The sequence below is a fragment of the Scatophagus argus genome, chromosome 6, assembly GCF_020382885.2.
Source record: "Scatophagus argus isolate fScaArg1 chromosome 6, fScaArg1.pri, whole genome shotgun sequence".
Taxonomy (NCBI): domain Eukaryota; kingdom Metazoa; phylum Chordata; class Actinopteri; family Scatophagidae; genus Scatophagus; species Scatophagus argus.
This window is the reverse complement of record NC_058498.1, coordinates 21,400,307-21,426,191: the sequence shown is the minus strand read 5'-3', so window position 1 is coordinate 21,426,191 and position 25,885 is coordinate 21,400,307. Positions and strand designations below refer to the sequence as shown.

General features: G+C 40.5%; 2 protein-coding genes across 3 annotated transcripts; one reads left to right on the top strand and one right to left on the bottom strand.

The window, feature by feature from the left end:
* The first annotated feature begins 3,731 nt into the window (after nucleotides 1-3,731).
* Nucleotides 3,732-5,977, top strand: smx5. The gene is made up of 5 exons (XM_046392366.1): nucleotides 3,732-3,873; nucleotides 4,085-4,152; nucleotides 4,645-4,675; nucleotides 4,795-4,854; nucleotides 5,419-5,977. Exons 1-5 carry the CDS (start codon nucleotides 3,871-3,873, stop codon nucleotides 5,542-5,544), a joined length of 288 nt encoding a protein of 95 aa, XP_046248322.1. The 5' UTR covers nucleotides 3,732-3,870; the 3' UTR covers nucleotides 5,545-5,977.
* Nucleotides 5,978-7,497: 1,520 nt separating this feature from the next.
* On the bottom strand, nucleotides 7,498-15,930 carry bcl6aa (BCL6A transcription repressor a). Of its 2 annotated transcripts, none has more exons than XM_046392362.1 (9): nucleotides 15,843-15,930; nucleotides 11,792-11,963; nucleotides 11,470-11,691; nucleotides 10,426-11,391; nucleotides 9,937-10,118; nucleotides 9,661-9,828; nucleotides 9,444-9,574; nucleotides 8,993-9,130; nucleotides 7,498-8,851 (listed from the first exon to the last, which is right to left on the bottom strand). In XM_046392362.1, exons 1-9 carry the CDS (start codon nucleotides 15,925-15,927, stop codon nucleotides 8,708-8,710), a joined length of 2,208 nt encoding a protein of 735 aa, XP_046248318.1. In that variant the 5' UTR covers nucleotides 15,928-15,930; the 3' UTR covers nucleotides 7,498-8,707. The 2 variants fall into 2 exon arrangements, with proteins under 2 accessions (XP_046248318.1, XP_046248317.1); XM_046392361.1 differs by lacking the exon at nucleotides 15,843-15,930 and adding an exon at nucleotides 14,257-14,360.
* Nucleotides 15,931-25,885: the final 9,955 nt, after the last annotated feature.

The following is a 25,885-nucleotide window of genomic DNA, read 5'->3' as shown; positions in this document are numbered from 1 at the left end:
TTACCGTCACCCAAGCGCATGATATTTCTAATCCCAATTACATGGGAGTGTCATTCCAGAGGAGCAATGTGGTAGATAAAGGTTGGAGTTACAGCATGCCACCAAAAAATCCTTCAGTTGCTGGGCAAGGGAACAAAGATCACAAGAAGGGTCCCTATGATGTGGGCACACGTAGTCCCACAGGAAAATCTTTAAATCCTATGTAAGTGCCTGTTTCTGGTACAATGTGAGTGTTTCACTGAAACTCAGTGTTCCGTCTCAGGAGAAAGCCTCTCTAAAACTCAAAATGATGGCAAGTATGATTCAGTAAAACGTGAAACAGAAACTTAACTGACTGATGCCTTGTTTCCTAGGGGTGAGTGTGACAAGGTGTCAGAGATGTTTGACAATCCGTTATATGGTTCAATGGGAAAACTACATGGTCGGGGCAAGGACCAAGACCATCAGCAGAGGGACCACCTCACACCTCCGGATCCCACCTTCACAGGCTCCAAAGCAGCAGATGGAGACCCTGATCGCCCCCCAGTGCCCACCCCACGCAACCGCTCTTTCACCTGCTCTGAGACCAAACCTCAGCCTGCAAACCCCATCACCACGTACCCCTTAGCACAAAAAAAACCTGTGGTGCCCTCACGTTCTGAAGGAGGAATAGCACAAAACAGGCCTCCTTTACCCTCCAAGTCTCGACCGGGCATGCCTGAGCCCCAGCCGTCCAAACCCAGAGACTACAGAGACAGCTCTGAATTTCCCATCAAAAACAGACCACCACCAAGACCTGGACAGACACAGGCTCACAGAGATAGTAAGATCCTGAGTATCTTCTCAGTAGAATTGCATTATCCAACAAGTTAGAAGATGTAAATGATTTGTCTTTTCTTTTTAGTGCATCCTGATGTTTCCAAGACGGGCCGCTCTGTGAAGTGAGACCAGGCTGCCATGGTGGTCAGCACTGACTGTACAGCTTCCTGCAACTTTTTGAAAACATAGATTTTTATGAATTTAAATTAAATTCACTTAGTTGCTGGATTTCACCTGTCTGTCTAAACAGAACAAAAATTCTGTAACCAGCACCTCTGAAGCTCATTACTTAACACCTTTGGATAGAGCCAGACCAGCTTTCTCCATTTTTAGTCTTACGGCTACGCTAAGCTAACAGTTTCCTGGCTATAGCTACGTATTTCATCAAATTCTTAACAAGTAAATGATGTAAACATTAGAGACACATTTTCATACATAATTTCTGCTAAGCTTGCATTAAAAAAATAGGTTTGAAATTAAACTCTGTTTAGACATAATTACGTTACTTTTCATATTTTCTTAGTTTTACACTATACATACATATTAGCTAAAGGATGTTTACTACACAGTGTTATTCTGTATCTTGCAGACATTAATATGTTTGCCATTAAGATGTACAATAAATTCTCAAATAAATCCAAATATCAGCTTGATTGTAATTATAGAATATAAGGGTACATATGAATATAGGGAATAAGCTGTGAGTGGGCTCTTTCTGGGCTGCTTTGAACCATTAAGCATCATGTCCTCTACCACATGCGGCCACGGGGGAACATGTGCATCAGGCAGGTGCGTGAGACAGATAAATAACACATTTCTAACCTGAGAGTTTCAAGACACGAAACTGAATATAGCTGACGGTATTTCCTCCAGCTGTTGAGAGAGAAGCTACCATCGGGATGAACTCCTATGTGCATTATCCTGGCGAGTTAGTCGTGCAAAGTTAGCATTGGTTAACATTAAGAGTTTGTTGCGGGTTGAACTGCCTATTTTTTTTACTTTGAGAAGCATAGAGAAGCAAAACCAGGCAATGTGATGTGAAGTATGCTTGCCTATATATGCATAACTGCTGTGGTAAATCAGGCATATAAGGTATTTCTGAATTCTGTTTAAAACTAATGTTCATGTGCTGTAAAACTGTAAAAGGTTCTTTTGAAACTGAGATGACAAAAATAGACAATGTAGTTATTGTGACATGTTTTCATTCTGTGGATGGTGTAATAGGAAAATTCAGATTATGTGAAACTGTGGTGGTAGGACTCTCTCTGGTGACAGTGTGGAGCTGCTTTGTCCACTGTCCCCATTGTCTTTGAGGCTTGTGGATGTGTTCATCTTGACTGTGCACTGACAGCTGGTTGTTGTTCTGTTTAAAAGGGCAGGTGAAACCAAATCAATGGAATCTTAACTAAAGAGGATTAGATTTTACTTTCTTTTGTAGAATGTGGAAAAAGTGGTATTTTAAAGAAGACCATGGTTGACTGGTAAGTTTCAAAAGAAAGAAACTCAAGACTTAAAACTGATAGCCTTAAAGGAAATAAGGAATGTTCAACTGGGAAAACCACAGACTATCAGGAGCTAATACTTGATACCTCCTATTGCTCTTATATACAGTCTGTTACCATCAGTCCCCTTATAAAGTCCAGTGACTTAGTGAGCCTGAGAACCAAGTGAATGTGTGACCAAACTGACCTGTAAACTCTTTGGTCTAAGATATTTTGAAGAACATCAGATATCAATACTTCATATACTGATTCCAGGATCAGCAGAGCAGATTCCCTCCAGGTTACGTGTTACAAAAGTGTTTTCCATTAACTGTAAAGTAAGAAGCCAAATTGTGTCAGTGTGCAATTCCAAACTCTCATATCGCCATAATTTTCAACTTGTTTATATACTACAATGGCATAATACAGTTCTTGAAGTTCAGTTATGGGTTTTGGTTTTGATGAGCAGCCCTAAAATTTTCAGTGGCACCATCTGGACACCCTAAATTCCTGGAGGTGCCATTGCTGGGAACCTGTCAATAAAACTCCAGTTATTTGCTTCCATCTGCTGTTGCCTAAAAGAACTACATGTAGTGTGACAATTATGTGATCAATGCCAGTTAACAAATTATAGAGGACATTCTAATTGATGACATTGGGAAAATATACAGTCAGGTGTGAGCAAACCTGAGCAACACTTTGCTGTCATGGAGGAGCCCTGCGTAATGGTTCCAGGTGAGCAGACCTCTAAAAGAGAATTTACACACATAAATAAATGCTACTTCTTGATTTTATGCATTTTTTTCCTTAAACTGAATCAAACTGTCGTGACCGATTCTCCTCTAAGGGGCTGATGAGATTATGCCCATGTTAAGTGGTTACCTCAGCACAGAGATTCCTGACCTGGGGATCAGGACCAGCCTAGGAGTTGAAAGGTAAACCTCCACAGGGATAGTAAGACAAAAGAATTGTCTACATTTGAATTTATGTCACAAAATAAAATACATTTCTTTCAGACATCTTGCAAATTTTGCTGTTTCTCCTGCAAATTACTGGATAATTTTATGTCCTAAGACCTTTCAAAATTACTCAGTTACTGTTTGCTGGATTTGGTCCTGAACATTATGTAACCATAGGTGGTGGGATGTAAGTAGCCCAGATGTCTCAACGCCCAGGTGTCACAAACCAGAAAGCTTAGGTCTAATAAATCCTAAAGTGTGCAAAGTACTATTGGGCCTATCAATCAAGAAAGTTGCTGATCAGCTTCTTTACAACAAGGTGTATAACACAAGACCAAGAAATAAACACCTAAAGATTCATTCTTGTGACTCTGTGAGGCACTATATTATCCGTTTTACCTCACAGCGATGATATAATACATTATAGCTACACGGCTCACTTAACAAGGTGCGATAAATCTTTCTCAGGTAGTAAAGTTCACTGTATTGTCACAGTAGTAAACACTGAGCGCACATCTGGCTCCTCCATGTGGAGATGGTCCATAATTGCAACCTGGTCCGTCGCAGAAATATTACGCGGTGTGATACATCATCAACAGTAGACGTTCTACGACAAGAAAGCAACAGCAGTAATGGTAAGAGATCAGTCTCAATTAATGAATTTAGTTTCCGACTTCACTTCAGTGTTATCTGAAGATTCAGTGAGGCGGTGAATTACCCGCAGCTCTCTTGCCTCACTTTGCTTCCGTTTATGTGGTTTCGTTTGCTCGCTGTCTGCAGCCCGTATCGTGCTCGGCATTTAGCATGCTGCTAACATTAGCGTAATCACGTCGTTCTGTTTCACAGCTTTTCTACTCGTTTTTCAAATCGCTGGTGGGGAAGGATGTGGTGGTGGAGCTCAAAAACGACTTGAGGTTAGTTTTTCCGGCTAAGCCGGGTAAATTTGTCATACTGTTTGAGTTAGCCTCCATTACTCAGTTATGCTAGTTACAAAACTGTGCTGTCTGTAGCAGTGGATAGGGACGAGACTGATGGTGGCTATTGAGGCTCAAAATGCATGTACGTGATTTCAGGCAAGAAAAAAAGTGATAAAAACGTAAACACGATTTCTTCTTGTCATTTAAGTGCAACAGCAGTAGAAAGTAATAAGTATAGCTTACAGTTAAAATCCGATATGACAGAGTCTGTGTTGTGCACTTTATTAACTGGACGTTATGAACTTAATTTATTGCAGTCTTGGTGTTTTTTGTTGTAATATGTAACGAAGTATTTCTGTTATTTTGTTCACCAACTGTGCGTTGACAACAGTGATTCTTTTTCAGGCAATTTGGTCTTTTATATTCTTGACGTAAGAATATGTCAGTAAATGTGTATAATAAATTGCATCCCAACATCTCTCTTTCCAGCATCTGTGGAACACTTCATTCTGTGGATCAGGTTAGAATTGATTGTAATTGTTTTGAAACAAAGCTATGCAGCCTTAGCATTTTTATACCTGAATTCCCAGTGACGATTCTAATATTATGAAGTCACATTTGTCTGCTTGTGTGTTTCAGTACCTGAACATTAAGCTGACAGACATCAGTGTCACTGATCCAGAGAAATATCCACACATGGTAAGTTTAACTGTCCAGCACCTTCTCTTTCAGCCAAGTTTTTCTTGGAGGACATGTCTGTTATGACTCTAATGTTCTGATTGAGAGATATCATGGGCAAAAAAATAAAAACACGCCTAAAATTGTTTGATCATCTTGATTCCTCATAACTAATTCAAAATATAGGAATATTGTTAAACATGGCTAAAGACAATGGATTTTCTGAAATACCAAATACGTCTACATACACACTCATTCACACATAAGGGTGTGGGTTTTCACACAGATGCGTGAGAAACTTGGAGACCATTGACCTTTTGTGTATGGAATATATAAAACCTTTGCCCATATAATCTGAATATATTAGAATATGTAAATAAGTATGCATAGCTTGTTGTGTAACAAACAAAACATAAATATGTCCTTTCAATACTTTATACTCTCATTTCCATATGTTGCACCTTCATCAAATGTGGAATATTACATTGTGGCAAATCTTAATCTTAAAATTTAAATTTTAATCATCATCATCATTATTGTTAAGACATTAAATGGTAATTGTTGCTGTGTTTTAATTTGCTCCAGCTGTCTGTGAAAAACTGTTTCATCCGTGGATCTGTGGTCCGGTATGTTCAGCTACCTGCAGATGAAGTGGACACTCAGCTCCTGCAAGACGCTGCACGAAAAGAAGCGATGCAGCAGAAGCAGTGATGGGCCTGCAGGGTGGGGTTTCGTTTTGGGTGGGTGGAGGGTTGTTGTGACGGTGAATAATGAGCAGTTTGAGTTCTGAGTTAAGTTCATTTAAAGATGCTACAGTTTCTACAGCTCATGTAATTAAGCAGTACTGGTCGTTTTTCTGTGCTTTCACAGAGAGCGTAATTGCATTCCTGACATTGGTGATCGATAATTTCCAAAGCAGTAATTATTGGAAAAGGTCCTCACCTCTCAGGCTGTGTAGTAGGCTTCATTTGATACCGACATTTGTTTAAAAGAAATAGAACTAAATACAATTTAGAGCCCAGTAGAGGTAAAAATTTGTTGTAGTGTTTCTGTTGTATAAAGCAAGCACTGTTGCTTATCTTTAAAAATGATGACATTTGGATTTTTTTATGCCACTTCAAAATAAAAAATATTTATATTTTGATCATGTTACTGTCGTTCATAGGGGTTTTTTTTTTTGGTCGATTTTCTGTTAAAGATTTTTAAACAATTAAGGATTTTATTTATGGTTTAGTTCTCATTAATAGAATTGGAACAAGATTTACTGCCATGAGCCGTGGTGGTCATGGAACAAAGATAATATTAGAAAGAAATGACAGTGTGTAGTTATTCTGTTAACTGTCTTCTGGATGTGCTCAATACGTTTAATACATGTGACACTGAGCCACTGGTTTATTCATTTTTGTTACAAGTCTTAATTGTTAAAAGGACGGTTCATCCCAAAATGAAAAATATAGATTTTTTTTTTCTCTTACCTTGGATGCTATTTATCTATTTTCTATTTAGCTTTGGAGATATCGGCTGTAGAGTTGTCGACCTTCTTTCTAATAAAGTGGAACTAGATGGCACTTAACTTGTGGTGCTTAAAGCACAAAAGAAAAAAAAAAGCAAAGCTCAACAGCAGTGTCTCTCTTCAGAAGCCCTGACCTCCCCCCTTACTCAAGATAATTCACAGACCTTGTTGTGAGCAGTTTCATATTTTCTACTTACATCACTGTGCAGAAGGAAGCGTGCATCGACCCATGGACGAGAGGTCCGTGTTCATAACAAGGCAGGATAAAAACATTGACGAGCTGAGCTGTAACGTCAGCCAGCTTCTCGTCCATGAGTAGCTGCATGCTTCCTTCTGTGTGGTGATATGAAAATGGGTCCTACGTGAAACTACTCACAACAAGGTCTGTGGATTATCTTCAGTGACGAGTGTCATGATTTCTGGAAAGAGACTGCTGTTCACAGAAAAATAACCCAGATGGATAAATGGCACTATGGGTAAGAGAAAAATATGTATTTTTGCTTTTGAAGGTTACTCTTCCTGAAAGTATTTTATTAAGGTTCTTTTTAAATGAACCGAATTGCACTTGAAAAGTGGTTGGTAATCTACAAAAGTTCCATAAACTTGCTTTAATTTTGACCTGACGATGTACTGAAGGTGTGGTCGATGGTTTGTTGGTGAGCACTAACTTTTTTAGGACGTTTTGTTGGTTCTTAGCAGAGTTCATAAGAATATGAGCAGAAACTGTCAAAAGCCATGTTTTCCCTCAGTGCAGCTAGTACCTGTGTAGTTTTACTTCCTCCTACTGCAGTATTTTCAACCCTTCTTGAGACTGAAGAGAGAAGTGACTGATTTGGATGCTGCTGTTTCCCGGGATTCACTTTTACTTCCAACATCAAAAGAAGTCAGCCTACATGGATGCTTTCAGTTCGATAATTTGGCATCAGAATTCTCATCCACCAGTCTGTAAAGGTTGAAAGTAACTGCTGGTCGACCAGGCTTATCACTTATGTAACTGTATTGTTACATTGTAGTTAAGTATTGTGTTACATCTAATCTATCCCCTGGTTTTTATTGTAGCCATTTAACATTATTTCTGGTCAAACTGTGTGTCTGTATATGCAATGTCTTCTCTAACTTTAATATGACAAAGTCAGTCTGATGTTAATACATAGAAATCCAATACATTTATTTTACATTCATACATCTAAACATTGTACAATAATTTTAATGCAGTTAAAAAAGCCCAAAAACAAGTCCTGAAGATTTACAATGATGAATTTGCATGTTTTAGGGTTGGCGACAAGAATTTAAAAATATATACATACACTCACATGCTCTCTCTCTCGCTCCCTCACAAACACACACACACACACACACAGAGGGATTTAGGACAAGTGGTGTCCTTGAGTTGTACCTTAATACAGCTGGGCTGAATGGAGAAGAATTCAGTCACCATAGAGAAAGGCACATTGAATACACAGTGTATGTACAAACAAAAACTTTGACACTTACACAACTTTACTGTAGGATCTAGAACAATGACCAAAACTGTAAACCTTCACTTAAGGAAAACAAATGAAAAGAAACAAAACAACTAAATTCACATCTATACAAATACATTTGAAGCAAAATATTTTCTTGGTAATAACAAAGCAGTACCTTGAAATGCATTTCAACAATTAGATTGGCTCTGCCAGCAGAGAGCAATCCCACAGATATAATTACACAATATGTCACAATATTTATGCAGTTGCCCCCTTCATGTGCGCTGACAACTGGCAACGGCAACAGAGTACCTCATGCATATCCTCATCAGACAGCAGCAGTCATCTGATATGTTTTACACTAAAACCAATTACAATGTCATTTTTTCCCCCTCTTCAGATGAGTATGGCAACTTGACATGGTGCAACATGTACATACATCTACATGTACATACAAAATGTAAAGACAACTCTGTACAGCCGCAAATCTCGTTATCTTAAAATATATGTACCACCCGTCGATCAAAATTTTCAATACTTTCAGAAAAGTAAGTTCTCTGATATAAAATACTGTATTTTCAAAAAACAGATTGTTTACATTCCATCCTTCTCAACAAAATAAAGCTTTATATACGCACCTTCAAATCTTAGAAACACTTCCAACATACATATATATAATTATTTATATCTATATAGAAACAATAAAGTGACTAAGATGCCATATGTGGCTCTATGTTCACATGTAGTGGAAACCCGTTTAGAATGGCATACACAGCCAATTTTATTTGTCTAACGAACACAGTGTGGCACTACAATTTTGGATGATTGTACAAGTTGGGGTCTTTAAATGCCAAGGTCAAGATTGCCTCTTTTAAAACTTCTCCTTTCGTCCAGTTCAGCATGCCTTTGTCAAGTCAGTAGGCATGTCTGCTGTCGACATACGGTACTGGATCTTCGTGTTAGTGATGGCGCCGTGTTTCTGTCGAAGATGCAACCGTAGCTGACTCTTGTGACGGAAGTGCAGGTTGCATTTTTCACACTGAAAAGGAAAACGGCACTGCGTTATTTTTAAGGCATATTTGCTCTTGCAATAGCTTCAATTTGGTTGTGAAGAAGATGATGTTACTGTACGGTTTTGTAACTTTTAAAGAAGCAAAAAAAATGCAGAATGTTGACCTACATGGTAGGGCTTTTCTCCGGTGTGGATGCGCAGGTGGCTCTTCAGCGTTTGCAGGTGACGGAAGCGTGTTCCACAGATCTCACACGGATATGGCTTCTCACCCGTGTGGATCAGCACATGGGCACGGAGATGAGCAACCTGAAACGTGAAAAAATATAATCAGCTTGACTCAATGTGACCAATGAAAACGACATCTGAACCAAAGCAAAGGATTATCTGAAAGTTTGGTAAAACCTTTCTGACACATCGGTGTCCTTTGTGTAAAACCCAAAACCTCTTAAGGATGTGCTTGATTATAATTATGGGTACTTTGGTACAGCTGGAAATAACTATAGCTACCCACAGTTTGAGCAGAGTATCGGTGCTGTTATTATTATGATTGGTACTCTCTACCAATCACAATATAGAGGGAAACATTTCATTTGAGAGTTTTATGTAAAGTGGTTATTACCTGTACGAAACGAGCGCCGCACGTCTCACATTTGTATGGCTTCTCTCCTGAGTGGATGCGAGTGTGAGTCTTGAGGTTAGCTGGTCTGTTAAACTGAGCACCACAGATATTACAGCGATACGGCTTCTCTCCTGAAAACGGGAAATCGAAAGGAAACTGTTAGCATTCAGCAGCGAAGGACACTTGGCAGATGAAAAAAAGAATTTATTAGATGTACCTGTGTGGACAGTCTTGTGGCTGGCAAGGTTGCCCTTGTAGCGGAAAGCAGCCTGGCAGCGGTCACACTTGTATGGCTTGTCGCTGTGTACTTGAAGCATGTGTTGTTTCAGCGCTTCGTCTTCGGCAAACTTGGAGTCACATTCGTTACAGAAGAATGTACCGTTTTCTGTTCGGGAGAGATCACGGTAAATAGTTAACCTATAGTGATAAATAATACTTAATCATTTTTGAATTGCATTTATCGCTGACATTTTAGTATGTGTCATAAACTCACCACAACTGGAGTCTGAGTATTCTGAGTGCAGCTCCGCCATGTCCTCTGCGAGACGGGACCTGGAAGTCTTGGGACAGACTTCTGAGCGCTGTGGAGGCGGAGTGCCGCAGGATGAGCAGTTCAGCCGGCTCGAGTAGTGTGGAGGGTGGCTGTCACCGTTCCTCAGCGACCCCTCAAGTGCGCTATAGACGAAACACAAATCTTTCAAATCAAAAGGCAATTCCTAAATAAAGTTCCTAAAATTATCCTGGTGAATGTCCAAAATCTAGTACAGGAAACTGGATTATAGGGGTGACAAAAGTATAAAATTTGCAGAAAAAGCCTTCAACATAAATTCATCCATTCATAGGATATCTCCATTACCTGCCCTTCCTCCAAAAGAACATCTGACGTCAAAAAACACATCATACAAATTGATTCACAAGACAAATTCTTCTTAAGCAATCATTTTTAACGGACAATGCAGCTACATGTTTTAAAAATCCTCACCTGTTAATGATGTTGTTGAGACGACTAGCCTGTGGCACAGGCAGGTCCTCACTGTGATCGTTGCTCTTGCTTGTGGCTTGTGGGTCAAGGTTCTCCGAGTTGCTGGGGTGGAGGTAGGGTTGCAGGCCAAGGCGCTGAGGAGAACGAAGCCCGGGATCCTGCAGCCCCACCTCGTCTTCCTTAGCACTCTGATTCAACACAATGAACTTGTACTTCTTCCAGTTGCGAGCTTTGGGGTCCTGCGTGCCTTGCGGGGCTTGCACTCCGGTGGCTTGGGAGAGGCTGGCGTTCTTGCTACTGCTGGACTCTGTTGGTGAGTTGGGCTGGCAGTCTGATTTGAGGGGGCTCTGTGGGCTGCTCATGAGACTCTTGCGTCCAGCGGAAGAGATTCCAAGGGGGTAGTGCTGATGGATCAAGTCTTCCTCTGCCTGAGGAGCATGATCTTTGCCAGAGTCTCTCTGGTGCTCGAGGCTCAGCACGGGGAACACACGTTTCCTTGCGCCGAGAGCGATAGACTGGCTGACCCCCTCGTGGCTCTCCTTCCTCATCTCGTCATCTCTTCCTACCTCCCTGGAAGCGTAGGTGGTGGAGTGAATAATGCTGGAGGAGCTATTCCCCACTGCCCTGGTGTATTCTGCCCTGATGATGTTGGCACTGTCATGTGGAGAACAATGCTTGTGGTGGATACCACTCTTAGAGAGGTCAGCAAAAGCGTTTTTGGCATCAGTCAGCTTGCAGAGAGGGAAAGGGAAACCTGGCATGGGAAACTGGCCATAGAGATGGTAGTTGCTGGGGGTGCTAACCCCGTTGAACATGTTTGAGCTGTAGGGTCTCCCATCCCTGAATGGACCCACGCGGCTGTGCAAACTGTCAACAACATCGTGGGTCCGGTAAGCATGGACGTCCTGAGGTAAAACCAAGGGACTGACCAAAAACTCATCTCTGGGCAGCTTGGCAGACGGATCACTATGAAAAGAATGAGAAGATGAAACAACGCAACAGATGCTAACAATGGCACGTTGGACAAGACCTTATTCTACCAACCTGGATTTGATGAATCTGTGGCAGGTGTCGACAACATGGTCCATCTGCAGGTAGATGGCTGTGTTCATGATCGCCATAATCAAACTCTCCTTTAGTGTGAGACGGGAGGTGTACATAAACTCCAGCAGGATGGCAAAGCCCTCCGGGTCCACCTTTGGGTCCAGACTGATAGCATTAAGGTTGCACTTGTGGGAGTCAGTAAAGATGGTGTAAAACAGCCCACTGCAGCCATGGAAAAGAAAAAGAAATAGAAACAAAGATCAGCCATCAGTCAGCCTCAAACTGCAGCAGAAACTCTGGCTCATCTAACTAACACACACACCTGCAAGCCATGAGAACAGTTTTGTGTGCACGAAACTGCTGTCTGTTAACCAAGATAGTGACATCTGTGAGAATATCTCTGCTCCGCAACCGATTGAGGTTGAGCAGGACATCACTTGCATGACGTGTGAATTGTATGCAGCTGTCTGCTGCGCAAGCCATTTTCTCAAGTTCTGCAAACAGAAAGAAAAGTATGGTTATTTCACAAAAACAGTGTCATGGGGAGCTTCTTACACTGCTATGCCACATTTCATCCCCGGTTGTGAAGGCTGAAGTACAGATAATCTTAAAGTAAACTGATCGGCCTGAAATTATTTATGATCCTCTTAAGGTGTTTATCAGTGTGACGGACAGAGAAACAGATGCAGCCTTGCCCCAGAAGGCGGCGCCATTTATTAAGTAAACACTGTCTAGACATTTTAATTTCTGCCTTTGGAATCATTTCTCTGCTCCTCACTTTCTCTCTTTCTGAACCACTGGTTGACAAGTTAAATATAACAAATGAAGATGAAGAAAAATTTGTGCCACGTTCTAACTGACAGAGAGATTCATGCTGGAATTCTGTAACAACGGTCTTATTTTGTTTATACTTTCTTTTTTTTTTTAAATTTCTCTCTCCCGGAAATACAAAAATAACGACTCAGTGGAACACCGACTGTTTAATAACTTAGCCCACAATAAACACATTAAACGTGTTTACATCGGCAGTTTCATCAGTTAGGCTTATGAAAAGGAGCACACTGTCGCTCTGTCCAAACATCCCTCCGCATTAAATCTAACGGGGCAAAAGTTTAGCTTAGTTTAGCCTGTCTTTGCCTTCAGCACGGCGGAATCGGGTTTTCATGCACTTCACTAAGCTGATCGAACACGAAAACAGTTTCAGCAAGCAGCCCACTTACGACCGAGAGGGTTTTTTCTCGTCCCACAAATAACACATACATTCTGAATTTTAATTTCGAATGCAAAACGTCCCATGACCGAATCTTCAAATCAACCTGGTGCCTGTCATATAAATAAGTTAAAAAAAAAATAATAAGAAATAAATCCTGTGACAACGTGTTGTTGTGAAGCCCAGCAGCCCCATTCTCTTTTCTTTATAGTGCATTTCTAGGCCAATGACTTCCTGTGAGTGAAAACTAATATTTAAATAGTTTGAGGCAGAATTGGCTTCATAGTCTGCACGTTAAACGTAATGTCAAGGCTGAAGTCTGTGACTGGACACGTCCGAAAATAGAATAAGGACAGAACGTAGACTGATGTCCTCTGATCAAAAGGTAGTGAATATCGACTTCCAGACACTAAAGTGGTGACAAACATTGAGTCATGGTAAACACAGTTAAGTCTAATTTTCAGAAAATGCAATTTAAGCTGCATAACTTCCACCGATCTACTTTATCTCACTGCTACTAATTAAAACACAGATTTTGGTCAGCACAAAAAGTTGCTCCTCAGTAGATGTCTGATTTTTATTTGCATTTTCTTTTATTGGCTTAAATATGGTCTAATTTTAATGAGCATAAACACAGTCTAACCGAAACTCTCGGTCCGTGGACAGAAATGAGGCAACACTTTGCAGGAAAGCTGAAGCCAACTCTGTGCGCATCTCAGTTCAAGCTTTCAATTTGGTGTAGTTCTGAGGGCAAGCTTATCATGCAGCACGGTGTCACAGTGGAAACATAAGAGGCACATTGGTGCGAAGACGTGTCTTGTAGCCGTGGAAAAAAAAAAACACACGCACACACACACACACACACCCAATCAACACAAATGTTTCCGCTACAATGTTACGGTAAGAGAATGTCTTGTTCGGCGCAGCGTTTTGCGCTCCATTAGAGCAAATTACCGTCGGGGCGACCGCGGAGTAAAAATATCCAGAACCTGAAGCTGCCATGCTGCCCGCAAAGTTCTTGTGACAGCGCGCGAGTCGCCGCCACACTGTGTGTTGACACTTGAACGTAACATAATGACATTAAATCAGAGCGCATTTAAAGCCGAGGCTGCGCTCACACTGTTCACACAGCTAACTATTTCCACCCGTGAAATACTACAACCGCGACTCTGGATAACCTTTACACCGCTCAAAATCCTCATTTTTCCACGGTGTAGTTAGCTGACCCGAGCGCTATTACAGCTTTACAACATGACATGTCAGAGCGGTCTGGGAAGCTACAGCGGAGGCAGGCTGCTGTCTGTCCCACTGGTCCAAAGCGACCAGCCGCTACAGCGCAGCGCCGAGGCAGATGATCTGTCAAAGAGAGCGGCGCGCTGCCTGTCACTGCAGGAGCCACTTCAGAGTTTCGACTGTGCACCGTTCAAACTGCCAGCAGACACTCTCACACACAGCCCCGGCTTCACCAACACTTGACCGATACAGTTGGACAAATAGCTATGTCTAAAACATCAGCAATACACAGTACATAATAACTTCGCGCCAAATTAGAGGAAAAAAGGAATTTAAAAAATCACCTGGTAGCGCTTTCCTAGAAACTTCTTGCATCACCACTTCTAAGAACCCCAGTTCTAAGAATCAAGCGAGCTCAATTCTCGGAATTTGAGCCTGAGACCGTACCATTTTCTCGGGGCAGGGGAGAGACGTTTTTTTCTAATGGGGTGAAAACAACTTGCTTTCAAATCGGTTATTCTAACACGCATTGCCCACTGACGTTTTTACATTAAGTGCTACATAATTCTACTGTTTAAATTACTATAATAAGAAGTATTATTTTGTAAAATAATGCTGGAAATTGTTTCATACTTATGTCATCCCCCCTGCTTTTGGTTGAATCCACAGTCACAGGACGTCGAGCCGGCGACGTCACCAGTTCCTTAAACCCTGCCCCCGAAATTCTCAGAACTAATTTATATTCTATGATTTAAGCAATGTATCGTTTCGTTGCCTTTCGTCGCATTGAACACACAGACCTTACATGTGCAGCATACAGACCGACATCTTAATTAGGCCATCGCGGACGGGTCGATGTGACAGGCTCGCCTTTCTTCTTATCCAGAATTCATTTTTAGGCAGATTTCCTGCAGGTATGCTGACTTCATAGATGAAGAACGCTGCGAATCACCACCGGGGGTTTGTTGAAAAAGGAAAGCTTTAATACATTTATTTTTCATGAGTCTGTGGGAAGTCAGTTGAGCGTGTGCCATGTGGATGTGATTGTTAAGCGGTTTGGTTTGCATGGTCGAAATGACGCTTGTTAGGCAGAAGGTTTTTTTTTTTTTTTTTTAATTCTTCTCTGCGAATGTAAGCTTTAATGCATACGCTTTATAGACGTTGATGTGCCAAAAGACAGCGGATCAGTCGAAGGCTTGGGTTAACTGTAGATGCGCTCTTCTGTAAATGAACTTCATGATTACATCGAAAACTTGTTGCATGATTGCGAGCGGATCACCAATCTAAAAACATGAGCTCAGAAGTTCGAATACATGCATGCAATCAAATCTTGGTTATAAACTCAAGCAGACGGGTTTGATGTTTGGAGTATGTCTGTGAGACCTATTGTACACATTGTGATATTTAACCTCAAGCTCAGGTCTCTGTATATCTGGTGCTATATACCTTATTATACACCTGGCGTGGATAACTTATTATTCATTTACTATTGCTTGGCTGAGATTGAAATTGTCCATATCAGGTTGTGTGTGCACTTACAACAAACACAATGCTAATTTGATTCCTGGAAAATTAATTGAATGCCTTGCTGCATTTCCCCCCCTTACTATTTAATTTAAGGCACGTGTACTCCCTGTTGCATCATGTCACAGTTGTGCAAGAATAAATGGAGTCTTTTTTCAGTTAACAGTTTACGCGTGTTGTGTTCTTTTAGTTTGAACCCACTTAGACCTTTGTTTAAACCGATGGCATTGAAGAAAAGTTGAAATGTGTAGTTCCTGCATGGAGAGGAGAACTGGTGTGAATTCACATACCTCTTATCAGTTAATAGATGGTTTACGGTGCCTGGTTTGAGAACGTCTGTGACAACATCTGAAAAGTTCTATTAATTTCATGAGTTGTGGGCAAGCATTTACTGTCAGTGACTCACCTGGGAAAGTTTGTCTGTGGTGATTCCAAACCACGGATTCCCCGTCTTTTCTCATCCCGTGCACTCCTTGACACAGAAGGAGCATTTGCTGAGCTGATAATGAATGACAAAGATAAGCAAATACAGTAAATTACAACATATAAGACTTCACTTTACAGCAGTCAAAGTGTCGATTCAGTTTAAGTCTCATTTTAAAATCTGAGGTAGTTTCAGTATTACTAAGTAACACACAGAATCTCTAGTTAGATTTAAATACTCTGCTGGTACTGTATGAGTTAAATATTGTGAGAATAAGTTGATATTCAAATCATTGTAAAGATGAGTGGGCAAACAAAGACTGAAGCGTGAACTGTATTCCAGTCAGTGTTATTAATGTTAATTCAAAGTCAGCGCAGCACACGTGTTTACATGCTCGATTGCACAGGCTTGTCATCTGTATTCTATTTTAATTTGGAAAACCATTCACATTTGGACTTTAAAGACCCTACTCCTCCACATCTACTGATAATTCTATATTTTATGAAATCCTTGAGGAACATCTTGTAAATTTCTTATGATCTAATACTTTGCTTTGACGATGATGAAAATGAACAGAGAAGTGTAAAAAGCATTTTTTTAAAAATTTTCATGGAAAATAATTACATCAATAACATCTTTAATCAAGATGACAGATTTAAAAATGTACATTTAAAAAATATAATGTACAAGCTAACGTTTAAATGAGGTATAATCGACATCAGCCCGTTACCTTTGTCATTCAGTGTACAACAGACTATGCTCTGAGCATCCAGAGGAATCAGATGCGGCGCCTTTCTTTTCTTTGTTTAACCATTTATGTGACGACACACTTCACTGTAATGTAAGCGACTTTTCCCTGTGGATTGCCTCACATCCGCCCATCTGGATCCGGCATCCCACTAAAAACACTCCAGGTGTTCACAAGCCATTGGGGAAAAAAGTCTCCAAAATAATTAAGACACACGCTTTTACAGCAATCTCCGATTCAGCACCGCCAAATAAAGACTATCTTGAGCTCCAAACAAAGAGCAGCGTCAACTTTATTTCAATCCACTTGGGGGATGTTTAAGGCGCTCCAGCACACTTATGCATAATGCACGGCCATAAACCATCCAGGAGTTAGGAGGGAGATGTGTAATTTACCAAGGCCCCATGCTGTGCCCGGCTATAGAAGGATGAGATAATTACTGCAAATCCTTGGCAAACTCTTACTCAACCAATTCCTAGCAAAAATAAATGACCCACTTACACAGGACAGAGAAAGTGCAGGGTAGCTGATCTGTGCCCCCCCTATTTAAATGGATAGGAAGGACACGCAAGGCACATGGTCACATTACGACCAGCATATCGGTTAATCCTTGATCTCCATTCCGGCTGTATAATTAAACAACAGGTCATGACGTTAGGGTCTTTGTTTCTTTGTCTAGGCGGCCCGCCATTCAGAAACAATCACGTCCTCAGCATGTTGTGACAGTGATTGAAGTCTGCCTGGCCAGTAACACCTGCACATTTAAAAAAAAAAAAAAAAAAAAAAAAGTCTTGTACATTTGTTACACAGTGTGAAACATCTCGAAGCCGTACCATTGCCTACACTTGGTGCATGATGGGTCATTGAATAGAAATGCCCACTGACAAAAGCCTGAGGCCCGGAGGTTGCCTCACTTTTTTTTTCATAAACTGCACACTTTTGTCTCGTTTCACAGCAAATTTCTGCCAACTTCAGTGTTCATTGTCAGCAAAGATGTGAGTGTGGAGTTTTGTTCTGAGAGGCATGATGCAACCAAGCTGTAACACCAAACAGATAATGCTGTTAGCTACAGAGGTCTTTTTAGTTCCTTTCTTTAAAAGAATTTCTTTTTATATTGTTAAGTTTCACTTTTTTAACTCCATGCATCCCAGAAGCATTTTTCCTTCTTTTGTCCACAACAAAGTCACCCTTTGTCAAACAGCAAACCCCACTGCAGACCTGAACTGTGACACAGCCACAGTGTGTCTATAAAAAGACTCGATCTTCTAGTCTTGTTATATGTATTTATATATTTCCTTGATTGTCTGTTTGAGAGGATCATTGCAAACATATGACATGCATTATTTATAACTTCAGTTAAGTAACACAATGTGTAATAAATAGATGCAGTGAAGAATTCACTGATACCACTTCAAAAGGTTTTCTGTGCAGGTAATGATGAGCACATTTTACTTGGAAGCTTGCCACTTGCTTTTTTCAATTAACAAACGGACAAGTCTTATTCTGACACGAAATCATGTTAAATGTGTGTCTCTGCACTCACACACTCTGGGTTGAAAGTTGGGTTTGATCACACTTGACAAGGTTAAACACACCGGCAGATTATCATCATTTCTGAATAATAGAGATAAGGAGTTCACAAGGATTCACATTTATCTGAAAGGAGTCCTTAGACTGTATGTACTGCCGTTAATATAATTCTATTTAGATTGTTTTGAAGTATTTCCCTCACCCTCAATAATTAAATAGTTTATACAAAAGTATCATAAAACAGTAACTACAGAACAAGTGTTTCAGCTCTCATAGTCAATAACGAGGCTCCGTGGACATGTGGAAGCTTAGTTTACAGTTGTTTTTTTTTCTGCTTTATCTATTATTTCAAAAAGAAAATACACACGAGCATACCAAAAAAGAAAAAAATATATATATACAACTTTGGAGTAAGTTTCTGCACTGTGCGTATGTGGATAACCTTGAGTTCAGCAGCTTGCCTGTGCAAGCTACATGCTAAGGTTATAGTCAGAGCAGAGGCGTGTTAGTGGGCTAGAATTCCAATTTAGTCAAATCAAAGCATGTAGATTCAGGACTTTCTCAAGGCCAGCTGAGAGGAGCCAGGAATGCAGCTGGCAGAGTCAAACTCTATGGAATTTTCCACGCATACCAGAAACAGTCTTTAGCCAGTGTGCCATCTGCTCAATGATGGGTCAGTTACTTCCACTAAACATGAGGATGTCGTTCAAGTAACAGCTACCATCTATACAAATCTTCACAATCTGAGTGTCTGTGCTGTCATCCTTCTTTCTCTCACATGGCCAGGACTGCAAAATGCAGGAGTTCCAAGAGCACATGAGGAGGAGCTGTTAAATTGGGGACAACTTCTACACAGATTAGTTTCAAGGGCTTGCTGTGTGTCTCTACATGAATTCAGTTTGGTATTTTAACAGACATATCGACTCTCAGCGATAGGGAGCGTTAGCGCAGAGATTCAAACGGTAAACAAGCGGGTCTTATTTCTTTGCACCACCCTCAATAATGATCCAATAAGAATCATCTGTTTGAATCAACCCCCTTTCCTGTGCTGCTGTCACACTACCTATTAGTTAGTATCAAGCTGTGAATCTTGATGGGTGTGTGCTGGAAACGTTGTGAGGCTCCTTCCTCATATCACACATTTTTCTGTTTTGTCTTTGACTGTAAGAATCTGAATTCTCCTGCTCACAAATGTACCCGTTCTGTACGGCAGTGATTCCCCACCAAGGGTACTTATACCCTTCAGGGTACTCACTTAGCAAGCTACCAGAGAAGTCAAAAGAGTATGCTAAAATACTGAATAATGGTTTAATAGTAACAGTGTAAATATCAAAATAATTATTTTAAGTAATGTTTGGTTGTAAGAATGAAAACATGGCCAAACTGATCTAAACATCAACAGTTAAAAGTTATTTAACAAAAGGGGGTATTTAAAGTTCATCTGATCAATGTGTTTGTGTATATCAGCTAAAGACAATTGTATCCATTTAATATACCTGCTTGGATGGTTGGCACATTTCACACACTGATGGAACAGAATTGGGCCATAGTCCAGCACTATGGTGACAAATGGCACGAATGCGTTATCTCTGGAAATGGAGATCAGATTACCACTGATACGCTGAAGAAGTGACAAACAGAAACAGAACTGCGTGCAAAACTGAGCACATAAAGCGTGAAGATTTAATTTCAACTTTTCCATTTGCATTTGTTTAGGCAATAGAGGTAACATTTGTACTGTGCTGTGCCAGAGGAATCTTCCATTATCAACAACACACGAAGTCACTAAACCAGTTTGGGCACTTTATGTGTTGTGTATTGTATCGATTGTTCGCAAGCAGTGCATATTAAATCTGAAGTGTGTGTAGATGTAAAGAAAAAAGAGCTGCAACATTATCAGAGTTTGTAAAAATCCCCTCCATGTGGACAGACAGTCACGGCCGGTGTTTTGTTATAGGGGTCTCAGTTCTCATGTCATTCCCTCAGTTAACTGCCGCAGCTCTCTACATGTGCCTGCACTCTGTCAAGCTGTGGCCCAGTTTTGCTGTCAACAATATCAAATTCTCCTATGTTGCATTGCTCCCCCTGCCAGGTCAAGGAGGATGCATGCCTTTAATGCCACTAGCTGATACTGGTCTACAGGGCTGGTTAAACAGGAACTGCAAACACCTATCTCCAGGCCACGGATCAACGAGAGCCACGCACAAAGCAGCAACAGTGCGCTTGGCACATCCACCACCTCAGCTGTCTGTCTCTTTGTCAGAAAATATGAAAGTAATCCTTGTTAAAGCACTGTCAAATTTCTTATTAAGCATGTATATTTTCTTCATTTCCTTACATCCTTAATATTGTTAAACTATTTTCAAAAATACTAAAACAAGCTCCAGATGAGCTTTCGTAATTTTATTTCATGAGAAATGTGGCTTTAGCCCTCAGTTTATTTGAGATCCCATCTGCATCAAACGTTCACAGCCTCCATTAGTATATAGGTGTATTTTCATGTCAGCTTTTTTTGGTTTCCTCCAGCCAAAGCAGTAAATGGATTTAAATCCAACATGGAAACATGGGATTGGCGAGGATGAAAGCAATCCTACCAAGCCCCAGAAGTCAACTGCTCTACCAAAAAAAAAAAAAAAAAAAAATAACCCTGGGTACTAACACAGACTCAGTAATTCCAGCATTTTATGAAATATCAAGGAAAACATATTTCTAATGCTTTAAATGCACAAGCATTTAGATTCTTAATTTAGAGAGGAAACTTTTTAAAACCAATTTCTGAATTACTTTAGTTTTTGACTGAATTTTTAGATGAAATTGACTTTGTCTTGTCGGCGCCTACACCCTTATTTAAATATGAAACCAGGCAGTGCTTTCTTCTTCTAAAATCTGAAAAACCTCCCACTCTTTATGTTTGCTAGAAACAAATCAACTCGTATATCCATCGGGCCTCATTAATATGCAGTTATGCTTATTTGAAATGAAGAAATAAATATATTTTTGATTACAGTTTCTTCTTGTTAACTCGTCTTAGTTAACAGCTACTGTATCCCTCACTGCTTTCATTAGAAGCATCTCTGAAGCCCAGGAAATGCCAGGTGGAAGTGCTGAGGCAAGAAGGCAGAGTGACACCTCCTGTGCTCGACACATTCTTACGATTGTTATCGCTTCATATCTGCTGTTCTTTGAAATATTTTGTGCTTTGCATGCACGTGACTGCAAGGATTTCTTGATAGTATCACATGTGAATTCAACAGAAAATCAGCCAGACAAATTTGACTAACCAGAGTATAGATGTGTTAGTGTCAATTTAGACTTTGAAAACAGGGTCAGTGAGCTTGTACACAGCCTTTAAAACTTTATTTTTTTATGCTTTAAAAAGATTTTTGATCGTAAAAGGTTTTTGATGAAGATGTACCTAAACCTCCAACCTTTGTTTTCAATCTTTTGCGCAGATGTGAAAAGGTTCTCAGAGGGAACAACTTACATGAAAATCAGGACTCAAAAAGGTCTCTCAGATCCTATCTTAAAGTTAAATGTCTGTTTTACATGCTGTAGATAAACCTATGAGAATGTTATTTATTGCATTTGGTGCTCCCATTTGCTTATCAGATGTCAGTTGTTTTATCATGACCTGTGTCCACCGTATGTCCCGTCGTGTTACTTTGCATGCTCCCTTTTGTTAGTATTGTGACTATGAACAAATGATCGAGCAGTATATTGATTTGATCTCTGAGATTATCAGTATGGAAATATGCAGATTGTTATTATTGTTTTGATGCAGGAGTGTGTGTGAGAAGCTGTTTAAGGCCTTTGTATGTTTCTGTCAGTTGTCCTGTGCAAGTGTGTAGTCCTGATGTTTCCACAGTGCTTAGCTGACCTCAGAATGATTGTAATAGGGAAATTTATTTGATTAGGTTCATTTGTCTTATTTCAGCAGTGAAATTACATGTAGATTAACATCTTCCCAGACTGTTTGCTCTTGTGAATCAAATGAATGTACAATTTCATGACCAATCCCCTCTTACAAAGCAATATACTCTACATTCCTATGAAATAATCAAGCTTCAGTCAAGACGTGTGCACATTTTTTAATCTAATGTCAAAGGTTTGTGTCCTTCTGACAATATAGGACAAGCACAGCTATAGCGATGTCAAGTTTCAGAAATTTTTATATTAGCTCAAACTTTTTTTTTTAATTCAAGGCATGTTTGCTAAGAATGTTCTTCTTTTTCAGGAATATTCCACGTTCATTTATCTTTCTTGCATTGAAATATTGCACGTTTTAGCAGCGGCGCAGGTGTTGAGAAACAGAAGAAAGAAGTCTCACCTTTTTTCTGCTGGAAGGAGTGAGGCATGATGGGATCTGTAGTGGGAATCAGGAGGCAGTGCTGAGCCTTGAATTCAAAGCTGTGAGCCCAGTTCAGGAAGCAACGGGGCCTCTTCTGCAGCTCCAAAAGACTTTTCAGTGGTGCCAGTCACTGAGATCAGTCAACTTTTCTGCCTATGGTAAGATCCAGAGCACAGCAAAACACAACCCGCCTGACTGTTTTCACCAGAGTTTTATTTTTCTGGCAAGTAGCTTGATGATCCAGGATGCAGAGTCTGACTGGTGCCCGAGCCTCCCTCTGAGTGGCAGCTAAAGCTGGAGGGATGAAGCTGTCTTCAGTGCACAAGGGCACCGAATCTGTGTCTCTCGGTGGTGGAGCAGCTCTGGTGAAGCCTCGTGTCTGTCATTGTTCAGCAGGATGGGAATGCTTCTGGAAAGGCGGGCACGGCAGCAGGGCTGAAGTGAGTCAAGTCGACTGAGCACGCTTCATGTTAGTGAAACGGTCCACAGGGCATCTCTGGCTCTCTGAGCTGATAGGCCGCCTGCACTCTAGCGTTCATTGATTGTAGCACGCGGTCGCTCCACTTTTTCCACGAATGCTAAAACTGTGGGGCAGGCTCAGTTTTAACAGAAAAAAAGGGAAGAGATTAAAGAGCCTGTAAAATAATCCCAGTTTTTCTATCTATAATTCATTTGAACGAAGAGTCTAAAATCCCATTAAGCTTCAGGAGCACAAACTGTAGACCAGCAGTGCCTTTAACGTGGAGGAACTCTTGGAGCTCAGGCCATCTGCCAGATCAGAGTTTTTCATACACGGCAATGACACATTGTTTTATAAACAGTGCTTTTATACAACAAACATTTCAGTGTCCTAGAGCATTAATCTACCTAAGCTTATCTCAATCCACGGAACTAGATATTGCTCTTTATAACTTGTCTAGTGGAGGGGGTGTTATTACATCACACCAGCTGTCACTTCAACCTGGCACAGCCAATAGGAAGGTCAGTAATGTGGCTGCTGGAAAGAAAATTAGGGAACAAAATCCTGAAAACAATAAAGTAATATTTGGGAAAGTGCTCGTATCAGTTTTACATTAGTTTTTTGCATGACTTGTAGCAATATGAAATAATTAGAGTGGAGCTTAGGTAATTAAAATATAATCATTTCTACTTTTTGGTTGCAAAAGCTAAGCACTTGACCAAGTACAAAGCACTTTTTTGCTCATGAATCCATAACATTAATGTAAGAGTATCAGTGCATAGCAGTGTGTAATCGCTCTTGACACCTGATGTTGAACTCAGATTAAATGAATACACATGCTGTCTGTGCAGATAAGCTCACCTCAGCGGGTAAGAACTCCCAAAGCTCTTGCTATTAACAGTGTTACATGCTGCACAGCTTTACTGTGTCAGCATCAGCCACTGTGTTACTCATGAGTGCTGTCATCATTACAAAAAAATAAGAGACGAATGCATCCGAATGTGCACTTATAGAAGAACTAAACACTGGAGGAAGATGAGATATATATGGGTTTTTGACAGATCTGCACAGTATGTTCATTGCAGCCATGGGATAATCCATTGGATGAGTGGACTAATATTCAGCCAATCCTGCTAAAGCCAAATTAGTCCAACACATTTCCATCATATTTCAGAATAAAGCAGTCCCAACGATCTGAGCTCTTGGGATAGTGACGGCAAATGACCGGTGAGCCCTCAGATCCCTGTGATCCAGGGATAAACTTCTCATGAAGAAGCTTAAACCTCTGGACCAACACACAAATAAAAGCCAACAACAGGTCACACTGTTTGAGAGGAAAAACTCTGATTACTGTGTTGTCCTCTTACTGTCACCAGCAGCCACAGAGAGGCATGCAGAACCTGGGCAGCACCGAAGACAAATAACAATAAATGCATCAAAACTGACTGGAGTCCAATTCATCGACCCCCCCACCCCCCCACCCCCCTGTTCCATTCTGTGAGGCTTATAAGAGGATGGCTTCTGTAGAGCAGTGTGAGTGACCTTAATCATCAGAGGGATATTTGGGTTTTATTCGGCATCGATGCGATGCATGCGGTCATCACTGTGTTTGACTGGCAGGCATAAAAAATGAGAGGGGTACAAGGTCGGTTTGCAAAGTGTAATCCATATCATCCCGTTACAGAGGCTGCGCTGCCGTCGGCCCCAGGCCAAACAATTTGATGTTGATAATGATGTCGGATTATGCTGTCATCTGATGTAATTTCGGCCTGCATCAAATTAACAAAAGAGGGATCAACCAAATTCTTTAAAAGGGACAGTTTTTTTAGTTGCAACCTTCTAGACGCAAACTTGATTTGATTTCACGCAGTGTTTATTTCCGTTCATGTTTCTGGCTTGGCCTTTCCCACGGAAATATAAGGTCAACAATTCACAGCATGCTTGATCTATACAGCAGGCCTTGCAATAAGTAATTCACATCAGCAGGGGCTGTAAAAAATTTAACACCTATTTTCATTTCCAGAAAAACAGTTCATTAAAGAGTAGCCCTCAGGGAGGGTGTTACATGAGCGATGCAGCCTGAATTTATAACTATTAGTCAATCATTCTGTTAAGTGTGTCAGTATCACTTGAATTCATCTGAACACTTCTGGATTTGCTTCACAGACCTGTTCCCATAAGCCACCTACCATACTGCACTGATGCAGTTTCCTGGAGCTTCTCCAGATCATCTGTGTGTATGATAACCTTTCTCAGGCAGTAGACTGCAGGTAGTTATCACATCAGTAAAGAATAATGCTTGCTTGTCATTTTCACTTACCTGCTATCACAGATCTGTAATCCAGCTCCACTACTAGCCTTTGTTGTGCCAACATGGAGCTCACTGGTATCCATGGCAGCTGCTATCAGCACTAATAAAGGTCGCAAGTAAATAATCTCGTGCTTTGCATTAGCTGGCATTTATAGAGCAAAGAGAAAATATACCTCTAAGAGAAATGCATTCTATATATAACAAGGGACTTTGCTTTGCTATGGACATTCTGATTTCTTGAGTAAACACACAATAAAATCTGTTAGTATAGGCTACAAAAAGTGTGACTTTCATTATCAGGTCTAAAATTTGTTTTAGGCATTCAGGTCTGATTCTCCATGATGTCATTATACTATTTAAATTTGATATCTACAAGACCAAAAAATGTTGGTAATGATCTGAATTGAAAATGCTCATAACTGACTAACTACTCTATCACTGCCTGAGCAAAGTAGCACCTAGCACTACATTAGAACACTAGCTAACCGTAGCTTTGTATTGTTTTGTCTACTCCAAGAGGTGAGGACTCAGCTAGAGGTTTTTATATGATCATTCTGTGGCGAAATTGCCCTGAAAGTCCTTGCTATCCCTTCTTCTGCAGATAAAAGAGGTTGATGTATCAATGCAT

Coding starts and splice junctions, on each gene's coding strand:
- smx5 (XM_046392366.1), top strand. Junction 4,676..4,794: donor CACTTCATTCTGTGGATCAG/GTTAGAATTGAT, acceptor TGTGTGTTTCAG/TACCTGAACATTAAGCTGAC. Junction 4,855..5,418: donor CAGAGAAATATCCACACATG/GTAAGTTTAACT, acceptor AATTTGCTCCAG/CTGTCTGTGAAAAACTGTTT.
- bcl6aa (XM_046392362.1), bottom strand. CDS start 15,927: ATGCTCCTTCTGTGTCAAGGAGTGCACGGGATGAGAAAAGACGGGGAA. Junction 11,964..15,842: donor CCACAGACAAACTTTCCCAG/GTGAGTCACTGA, acceptor TTCTGTTTGCAG/AACTTGAGAAAATGGCTTGC. Junction 11,392..11,469: donor CACAGATTCATCAAATCCAG/GTTGGTAGAATA, acceptor TTCTTTTCATAG/TGATCCGTCTGCCAAGCTGC.